This window comes from Balaenoptera ricei, chromosome 1, assembly GCF_028023285.1.
Source record: "Balaenoptera ricei isolate mBalRic1 chromosome 1, mBalRic1.hap2, whole genome shotgun sequence".
NCBI classification, from domain to species: domain Eukaryota; kingdom Metazoa; phylum Chordata; class Mammalia; order Artiodactyla; family Balaenopteridae; genus Balaenoptera; species Balaenoptera ricei.
In genome coordinates, this window is record NC_082639.1 from 96,872,259 (window position 1) to 96,882,444 (window position 10,186).

Consider the following 10,186-nt stretch of genomic DNA (forward strand, 5'->3'; position numbering starts at 1 on the left):
CAATCACTGCCTGTACACCTGCTACGCACACATTATACCTCCAGCTCAGCGCTCTCCTCGAAATTCCAAACTCATTTGTCTGACTACCGGCTTGACATCTCCTTGTAGATATCTTAAGGACGCATTAAACTCAGCATTTCTAGAAGGGATGCTTTGATCTTCCCTGTTCTAACCCCAACGACACCGGCCCCTCTTCCGCTGTTTCCACATCCACCCACTCAGGTCTGTAGGCCAGAGCTGTGGCCGTCACCCTGGCATCTCCCCTTCCAGCACCCCCCATCTCCAGTCCGTCACTAAGGTAGACTTGTTTTTTCCTACTCTACCCTCTCCGTCTTCACCACCCTGACCCTAGGCAACGCCACTGTGACCTCCCACCTGAATCCCAGGATGTGCTTCCTCGCAGATCTGCTGCATCCACTGGTTTCTTTTAGAAATGCCCATCCGATTGTTTCCCTCCTCCTTCACACCCCTTAGTGCTTTCCCTGGTTAAGTGCTTTTTTAGGATCAAGACAAGGATCCTTATGGGCCTTTGCTGTGACTCCTCTGACTCTCCCAGCCTCGCCTGTGCCACTCCTGCCTTGTCCTCACCGCTTCCCTACACAAATAGCTCCCTGTGTGGGGAGGGTGTCCTCCTCCATCCCCCCTCAGGGCCTCTGCACACACTGTTGCCTCTGCCTGAATGCTCTTCCCTTCCTTTAGCGAGGGTAGCTCAAAGATCCCTTCCTCTGGAAGCCTTCCCTGACCTCCTGACTCACTCAAATCCCCCTATCACAGGCTATCCCAGCATTAGGTACCTGGCTTTCCCAGCCCTTGTCACTTTTGCAACTTAGCATCTATTCATGGGGTCATTTGACCAATGTCCATCTCTCCAACTAGAATGCCAGCTCCACGAGAGCTGGGACCCTGCCTGCTATTGCTCCCCGTGGTTCCCCACCACCCAGTACCGGGCCTGGCCCACAGTAGGTGCTCAGGGTTTGATGGATGAGTGGCTGCATGTCGTATCCACAGGGAGCCCACACATGTTACAGATGTTGAGTATACAGCCAGGGCGAGGGGGTGGGAGGGTGTCCCCTCCTCATGAATGACAAGGGGCTCTTGGCTCCTTAAGGTCTGGGGTCGGGGCTTTCTTGGTGTGCCAAAGATGGCTTTACCTATTTTGTGTGGATTGAGGGACTGTAATCTCCACTGGAATGCGCATACTAGCGACCAGGCAGTCCTCCTGGTCCTCCATTTGTGTACAGGACCCAAAGCCCAAGGGCTCTACTACCATCTCCCTCCTCCTCCTCCCCTAGCCCACCACTCTGCCAGCCTCCAAGCTTGCCAATGCCTTCTCAGCTGGGCAGTGACTCCTGGTGCTCAGACATGCCTGGGAAGCTGCTGAGATGGTGGGCCTCTGTCCTGGATGTTAGGACTGAAATATTAGAGCTGGATGGACCCTAAGCCCATCACTTTACTGTACACACAAGGAACAGACTCTCTTATAGGCACGCAGCAAGGGGCAACCGGGCCAGGACCACGTGGGGCTTGTGCCCACAGGGGGAGTAGATTCTCTAGTTCGCTCCTTGCCTCCCTCATCTGTTTGGAGTGAAGTCGCTTGGGTCCACCTCAGCAGCAAAGGTCCAAAGGGAAAGTGGTCTCAGGAGTATAGCGGCAGACCAGCTGAGTCAGGAGATGGTACTAGGAGGGCGCCATGGCCTGATGTCAGACGATCTGTGTTTTAGTAACTCCTCTGCCCCAGCTGGCTGGCTCTGGTACTTTGAGTGAGTTATTTCACCTTTGGGTCTTAGTTTACTCTTTCTAAATGTGAATAACAATTCCTTCCCCCACCAAAAAAAATACAAACAAAAAAACCCAAAAAAACCCAAAACCCACCTCTGTCCTGATCAGGTCAGAGGCATTTTGTCAGGATTAAATGCTCCAGGATTAAATGCGCCAGGCATTACTTGAGACTGTACATTTGGTCCTCACAATCATTTTCAGAGGGAGACTCTATTATTATTCCCATTTTTCAGATGAGAAAACAGAGGCTCATAAAACAGGCACTATCACTTGCCTAAGCCTTCTCAGCTATTTAAAGAGGAAGTCAGACTTAGACCTGGGTCTTTCTGACTCTAAAACCCTATGCTGGGCCCAAGCCCTAGTCCCTGCATTGAGGAACAAACAGTAAAAGGAAAACAGACATGAAAAGCGTTTAGAAATTACCCCAAGCCATCTAGATACTGTGGAGGTCCTGGCTCCTGTTGGGTCTGAGGGCAGATGGACAGGTCAGGTAGAGGCTCCCCTCTCCAGGAAGTGTCTGGGTTCTGTGCTTCAAGCTGGGTGGGTTGGGGTTGATTCTTCTGTGATCTCTATGGGCCTGTAGATGTATATGAATGAACGTAGGGTTTTTTTCTTTTTTGGAAAAGGGAGTTTGGGTGGGCAGGAGGGAGAGGTTGGTATCTTTTTTCATGGTTTGAGGTGGAGGAGGGAGACGTTTGTGTTCTTAGTTGTCTTGTACAGTTGTGCAGGCTGTATACTGCACGACTCCAGGAGGCACCATTCACACTATAGTCTAAGTGAATGTCACTCCCTAGAGTTTGCCTTACACATCATTCCTGATGGCCTTGAAGATGTTCCTTGGTATGATAGCTCCGTGGTAAGCAACGATAGCAGTTAAAATTAACCGAGAACTTACTATGTAAGCATGTAGAGTTTATTTTATCTTACCTGGCCTCACAACAGTCATCTGAAGCTGATACTCTTTTTTTAAATTGAAGTATAGTTGATGTACGATAGTATATGTTACAGGTGTACAATACAGTGATTCACAATTTTTAAAGGTTATACTCCATTTATAGTTATTATAAAATATTGGCTATATTCCCTGTGATGTACAATATATCCCTGTAGCTTATTTTATAAACAATAGTTTGTACCTCGTAATCCCCTCCCCCATTTGCCCCTCCCCCTTCCCTCTCCCCACTGATTACCTCTAGTTTGTTCTCCATATATCTGTGAGTGTGTTTCTTTCTTGTTATATTCAGTAGTTTGTTGTATTTTTTAGATTCCTGATACTCTTGCTATCTGTGTTTTACCCATAGGAGACCTGAGGCTCAGGGAGGTTAGGGGAATTGCCCAGGCCACACGTAGCTCTTTACCACTGTGCCACGCTGCCTCTGGACTCCGTGAGGCTGAGGAAGGGGGGTGTGGTGGGAATTCCACTGCACGTGAATAAAGCCGTTATCTTTTTTCTTTTTTTTGGCTGCGCCGCCTGCTTGTAGGATCCTTAGTTCCCTGGCCAGGGTTCGCGCCTGGGCCACGGCAGTGAAAATGCCGAGTCCTAACCACTGGACCGCCAGGGAATTCCCTAAGCCATGATCTGTGTGTCTCTTTTCTTCCCCTGCCATGGTCGCCCCTCTCCCACCACAGCTGGACAAGATGCTGGACCCCCAGGTGTGGCGGGAGGCAGCCACACAGGTCTTCTTTGCCCTGGGGCTGGGCTTTGGGGGTGTCATCGCCTTCTCCAGCTACAACAAACAGGACAACAACTGCCACTTCGACGCCGCCCTGGTGTCCTTCATCAACTTCTTCACCTCGGTGCTGGCCACCCTCGTGGTGTTCGCTGTGCTGGGTTTCAAGGCCAACATCATGAACGAGAAGTGTGTGGTCGAGTAGGTGGCCCCTTTCTCCTCCTGTCCTTTTTTTCTCGCTGTCCACCTTCCCCTGGGAGAGTCCCCCTCCACCCGCGCTGGGCGATGGAGGTAAGAGGAGCTCTCTGTCCCCAGCCCTTGACCACAGGGACAGCTTCAGAGATGTCTCTGTCGACACCCATGGCATCCTGCCTGGGTGTCTAGGAGGTGCCCCCAGGATGGTGCCCAGTCCTGCCTTTTTACCTGCACTTTTTTTTTTTTTTTTTTTTACCTTTTCTCTCGACTTTTTTGTTTTAAACCTTTTGACGTTACCCTCCCCTTTTGTGCTGCAGGAATGCCGAGAAGATCCTGGGGTACCTCAACACCGACGTCCTGAGCCGGGCCCTCATCCCTCCTCACGTCAACTTCTCTCACCTGACCACTAAGGACTACGCGGAGATGTACAAGGTCATCAAGACCGTGAAGGAGGACCATTTCTCAGCCCTGGGCCTCGATCCCTGCCTTCTGGAGGATGAGCTGGACAAGGTATGGGGCAGGCTGTCCTTCCAGGATGGGCAGAAAGGCAGGTGTGGGGGTGCAAGACCCAGAGACAGGCCATGGGTGGCTGGAGCTTGGGTGCAGAAAGCCTCCAGGGACTCATTTTTTTACTTGATAAGTGAGGACCTACTATGTGCCCAGAGAAGGACAGAGGGAAGGCCAAAACCCCTGCCCTGAGGTAGGCTGAGTCTCTCTGAGAAGACGAGGCAGACACACAAGTCCCAGAAATCACAGGGAATGGGGACGGCTTTCTCGTGTCTTGAATGGGTTTCCTGCGCACCCGTCTCTGCCATGTGTAATGCGTTTGGAACAGTGCCTTGGACACAGCACGCAGAAAATAAGTGTTTACATTAGCGTCTGCCCTTTGCTGTCTATCCCCTGGGCCCTCGTGACAGAGCCGTGAGCTGAGTATTAATGCTGTCTCCTGTTTTACAGGCGAGCAGCCTGTAGCCTGCTTGAGGTCTCACGGCTAAGAAGTAGGGGAGCCAGGGTTCAAATCTTGATGCTTCTGCCCCTCCCCCAGCTATCCCACTCGCACTGCCACAATGACCCTTAGCCCCTGGGGAGGGCAGGGCAATGCTCTCATTAACGTGCAGGCCCAAGTCTGGACACCTTGCTTCTATCCCCATTTGCACAGCTGGAAACTTTCAAAGTGACTGTTCTGTTAGGAGGGGTAACAGGAGAGAGACATACCCATGGGGTCCTGGGATCCAGCTGGTGCCAGGGCTCACATGGGGCCGAGCCAGCTCCCGTCAGTCAGCCTCGACCAACCCTCCCCTTCTCCGTGGAACCAGGGAAGCTGACGCTTTCCCTGCGCTCGTGAAAAAGTCAGCTGCATTCTACTGGCACCAGCCTAATGCTGAGGGACTGTGTCGCCTGTGAGCTCTTCCCATGTGATCAAGAGTGAAAGGGCCATGTCTGGGCACCCCTGCCCTGGTTTCTTCCCCAGGTAACTGGCAGCATAAAGGACGGCGCCCTTCCTTGAGACCCTGCCCCATTCTCACAGGCGTGGCCTGGTCCTCTGAATAGAAGTAGGATGGTAGCAGGCTTTTTTAAAAAAATATTTATTTATTTATTTGGCTGTGCGGGGTCTTAGCTGTGGCATGCGGCATCTTCATTGCCGTGTGTGGGATCTTCGTTGCCGCGTGAGGGATCTCTAGTTGCGGCATGCGGGATCTAGTTCCCTGACCAGGGATAGAACCCAGGCCCCCTGCATTGGGAGCACGGAGTCTTAACTGCTGGACCACCAGGAAAGTCCCCGTAGCAGTTTTTTTTTTACATAATACAATCTTGATAACATCTAAATGACAAGAACTACACTCTCACAGTTTGGGGAGGTGTTCCCTCGCAGTCCGCAGACACTACAGGATAGAACAGAAGTGATGTCAGCGGACAGTGTGTGGTCAGTTCCCTGTGAGCAGGGACCTGGGCATTAAAGCGGCGGTTCTCTACCTTGGCTGCCCATCAGAGTCACCTGGGGGCTTTATAAAACTCTGATACCCAGCTTTACCCCCAGGCCAAACAAATCATTGTCCTTGGGGGAGAGACCCAGGCATCAGTGTTTTTTAAAGGCTCCAACGTGAGTCCATTGGGTAGCCGAGGCTGAGACCACTTCGGTAAAGTCTGGCGTTCAGAGCTGGGGGCGGCTGCATTGCTTAGAGGAGGAGAGTCTTGAGCTGGGTGCGTTTCTAAAAGTGAGCATCTTCATCTGAATCACCTGGGGTCCTTGGACAACTCGTAGATTCCAGGCCCCACAGGTGAAGTCCTGAATTAATGTTTTACTCCCTGGGGGGTATTCTGATGCCCACTCAAATTTGAGACCCACTGGCCGAAAGCAAGAGGATTTAGGGGGGCGGGGATCTCTGTGAAGGAGGGAACAGCTATATTCCTAAAGCTCTGAGGGCGGAGATAAGGAAGCAGGGGGCTCCCAGGTGGGCGTGGACCCTCACTCAGCCCCGCCCTCCGCACCCACCCTCAGTCCGTGCAGGGCACAGGCCTGGCCTTCATCGCCTTCACCGAGGCCATGACACACTTCCCCGCCTCCCCGTTCTGGTCCGTCATGTTCTTCCTGATGCTCATCAACCTGGGCCTGGGCAGTATGATCGGGACCATGGCGGGCATCACCACGCCCATCATCGACACCTTCAAGGTGCCCAAGGAGATGTTCACAGGTAACTCCTCCCGGCAGCCCCCACTGGCCCTGTGGGCTGTCCAGGGGGACAGTGAACAGGTGGTGGCTCTGACGGTAGAAAGATTGGCTTCCCACTGGGTTATTCATGACTCCATACTTAGAAAGCTCCACCCCGCCCCCCCTCCACCCAACCCGGCACACAGCTGGAGCCTGGCTCCGCCACCCAGAGAAGAGCACTTCAGAGCCGGAAGGGAGAAGGCTGTTTGGGAATCTGTGCCAAACCTGGGCTGGGAGATAGGCCTCTTTCTTGGTTCGTTTGCCCTTCTCCCCAAGGGCCTGCTGAGGTGTCTTAGCAGGGGCGGCCTCCTCCGTGCAGGCCCTGCACCCTGTTCCATCCCTGTCACTCCCAGCCCCAGGGTGCTCCCTGCCTAGTAGAGTAGGAGCTCAGGACCTCAGCATCTGGACCCCCTCCCCACCTCCATGCAGGGCTGGGCCTACCGGAGGGTGGGCTGCAGGCCTGCTGTGAGGAGGGGTGAGATGGGAGGGACCTGGGTGCCCCCAAGACCCCTGGGGCACCACCCACCCTGCACCTTTGCCCCCATACCGGCCTCCCGGCTCTCTGTAGTGGGCTGCTGTGTCTTTGCCTTCTTCGTGGGGCTGTTGTTCGTCCAGCGCTCCGGAAACTACTTTGTCACCATGTTTGATGACTACTCGGCCACCCTGCCGCTCACCGTCATCGTCATCCTTGAGAACGTCGCTGTGGCCTGGATCTATGGAACCAAGAAGTAAGGGGGACGTGGGGGAGAGGTGGGGACAGGAGGAGGGTCTGTCCCATCATGACTCCCTGGAGAGTGCTGTGTTCCCAGGGCTGCTCATGAGTGGGGCAGGAGATCACAGAGTCAGACTGTCAGCCAGAAAGTGCCCTTACGGATCACTTAGGGAAACTGAGTCTCAGAGAGAGGACACGACTGTCCAAGGCCACTGGGCTGGTGAGAGAGAGAGCCAGGCTGAGGACACAAGTCTTCTGGATTCAGGTGCTGGCATCATCCTGAACGGGCTTAAATTACCATAGCACCTTTCCTGGGTACCAACTCTTCAGAATTCTGTCAAGCTCATTAAGCACTTGGTGGGTACACAAGAGGCCCCTGCCCTCAAAGAACCCATTGACTTCAGCAACCTGACTCATAGTTCTAGAGTGAGCTACAAAGGAGTGTGAGACAAGGTGTGGTTTGGGCCCTAAGTTTGGGGTTGGGTGGGGTAAGAGAATTCAGCAATATGAAAGGATTGGGTCTCGTAGCCTGAGCCTCAGGGAAACCTATACACACTGTCAGTCCCTGGCCTCATTCCTCATTTCAGGACAAATCTGTGTCCCCAGGAAGTCCTTTCACTCACTCAGCAATGCCCGGGGCTCCTCTAACCCACTCAGCCTGACCCACCCTGATGTCTAGACCTGGTCTCAGAATCAGACTCTCACAGGCCCTGCTACAGCCGTCTACTTCCTCGGAGAGTGCAGGAGGGAATGGGCTGATAAGACAGAGAGCAACCCTGTGAGCCGGGGTTAGAACATGCTGCTGGAAAGGCTCTCACTCTTCTGCAGTCTGGTGAAGCCCCGTACCCCTTCTCAGACTGTTATTTTTTAATGCATAAGATAAAATATATAAGATTATATAGGAAACTAGTTATATTGAAAATTAGCAAAATAATGTTTAAAATCTGTGATACAGTAATACACGTGTACTTTATTTTTACTTCATTAAGTTACAAGATCTAGCTGTGGGTCTAATAACAATGGTAATTTCAAAGCAGTGATGAGCATAAATGATGTTTGTCGGTATCTCAATTGTAATGTGATAGGAAAATATCTGTGATTTAATCAATTGCTTACAGCGTCTTGGGTACTGTTAATACTACTGTCGTTGCTTGCACTTATAATAGAAAGAAATGCAAGATTTCAGCTAGGTGTTACTGAGGTAAAGATGATTTTTTTTAATGCCATTCATGTACACAGCCTGCCAGCCTCCTGGAATTTCACTCACATGCCCAGTGGTTAGGCATCCCTAAGTCAGGACGGCCTTCTGCCTTTGGACACTAGGAATGTGCACTTCTACCTCTCTTCCAGCAGGGGGAGTCTAGAGCCAGGCCAGCACCAGGTGGGCTGGGTGCCCAGCAAAGCCCTCTGGAGCCTGTCCAGCTGCCCAGGGCGTGTCCTATGGGCTGTATTATATCCCTGGGTGAGGTGTGACGTGACATAGTCAGAGGAAGTTAGGGGAGGACAACAGAGCCTTTTCAGAGGCCAGCGGGGCCACAGAATAATGTATTGAATGTGAAGAGCATAAGAGCCTGGGAGGGAGGGACTGGTCAGTGAAGGCTTCCTGGAGGAGGTGGCTGAGGGGCATTGTGCCGGCAGAGTGGGGGGTGCCAACTTCTGGACCCTGCGCTGTGCTTGGCAGGTTCATGCAGGAGCTGACGGAGATGCTGGGCTTCCGGCCCTACCGCTTCTATTTCTACATGTGGAAGTTCGTGTCTCCACTGTGCATGGCTGTGCTCACCACGGCCAGCATCATACAGCTGGGGGTCACGCCCCCGGGCTACAGCGCCTGGATCAAGGAGGAGGTGAGAGGCGGGGTCTGAAACCCCAGGGACATTGGCATCTTCCCAGGCCTTTAATGCCACAGGTGGTAGAGATAACCCCTTATAGGGCAACTACTCGGTGCCAGGCCCCACCAGGGGCTTTGCACAGCTGATCTGTAACCTTTACAACAACCCAAAGAGAGAGGTGGTGTTATCGCTGTCACACAAACGGGGAAACTGAGGGTCAGAAAGGTGAACGCACTTGTCCAGTCTTTCTAACCCACGTTTTCTCTCCACGTGGAGTCCGTGGAGTGGATCCACCCCAGCTTTTTACAAGTGCAGAAACTGAGACCCAGGGAGGCTCAGGCCCTTAGCCAAGGGGACCAGCTAACCCAAGGAGCAGCCCCTGATGAACCCCATCTCTGCCAGTGCCTGGGCAGGATGAGTGCGGCGGGGGTGGTGGTCCTGGAGTCTGAGAGGGTGAGGCTGCGGCAGGGCGGGCAGCAGCCCTCACCCGTGTCCACCCCTAGGCTGCGGAGCGCTACCTGTATTTCCCTAACTGGGCCATGGCTCTCCTGATCACGCTCATCGTCGTGGCTGTCCTGCCCATCCCTGTGGTGTTCGTTCTGCGGCACTTCCACCTGCTCTCCGACGGCTCCAACACCCTCTCCGTGTCCTACAAGAAGGGCCGCATGATGAAGGACATCTCCAACCTGGAGGAGAACGACGAGACCCGCTTCATCCTCAGCAAGGTGCCCAGCGAGGCGCCCTCCCCCATGCCCACTCACCGCTCCTACCTGGGGCCCGGCAGCACATCGCCCCTGGAGACCAGTGGCAACCCCAACGGACACTATGGGAGTGGCTACCTCCTGGCCAGCACCCCTGAGTCGGAGCTGTGACCACTGCCCGCCCTGCCCGCCTCGCCTCCCACACCCAGCCAGCCCACATGTCCCAGCCTGGCTTCTCCTTCCAGGCCAGGCCCTCTGCCCAAGGGGAGGGGGTCTGCCCTGCCTCATCCTCCACCCCAGTCCCAGCCGACTTCTGCTTCCTAGATCTGAGTGGGGGCTGGGAGAAGCTCTGTCCCCCAATCTAGGCCCCCAACCCAGCTAACCTTCAAAGATCCTCTTACCAAACAACAGCTGAGTAACTGGAACCACGCAGACGTCCTGACTCCCAGCACAGGGGAGACTCCAAGTGGCCACTCCAGGGGTCACTCCACACTCCCTCTCTCCTGCAGTTCTTAGGTCTCGGAGTCCCTTAGATCTGTGCTGCCAGGTAGTGGTGGTGGCGCAGGGATGGGTTGGGTGGGGTGTCCCTT

The 10,186-nt window shown here is 53.7% G+C and overlaps 1 protein-coding gene across 2 annotated transcripts in view; it reads left to right on the forward strand.

Annotated features, from left to right (window-relative positions):
- SLC6A17 (solute carrier family 6 member 17) overlaps nt 1-9,767 on the forward strand; it is a 30,572-nt gene extending 20,805 nt beyond the window's left edge. Inside the window, exons 6-11 of one of the 2 annotated variants that reach the window (XM_059900891.1) lie at nt 3,409-3,650; nt 3,962-4,154; nt 6,145-6,337; nt 6,923-7,082; nt 8,748-8,910; nt 9,399-9,767. In XM_059900891.1, the coding sequence (XP_059756874.1) occupies nt 3,409-3,650; nt 3,962-4,154; nt 6,145-6,337; nt 6,923-7,082; nt 8,748-8,910; nt 9,399-9,767 (1,320 nt within the window). The remainder of the gene's footprint in view (nt 1-3,408; nt 3,651-3,961; nt 4,155-6,144; nt 6,338-6,922; nt 7,083-8,747; nt 8,911-9,398) is intronic. The other variant, XM_059900897.1, reaches the window with a different exon arrangement.
- Nucleotides 9,768-10,186: the final 419 nt, after the last annotated feature.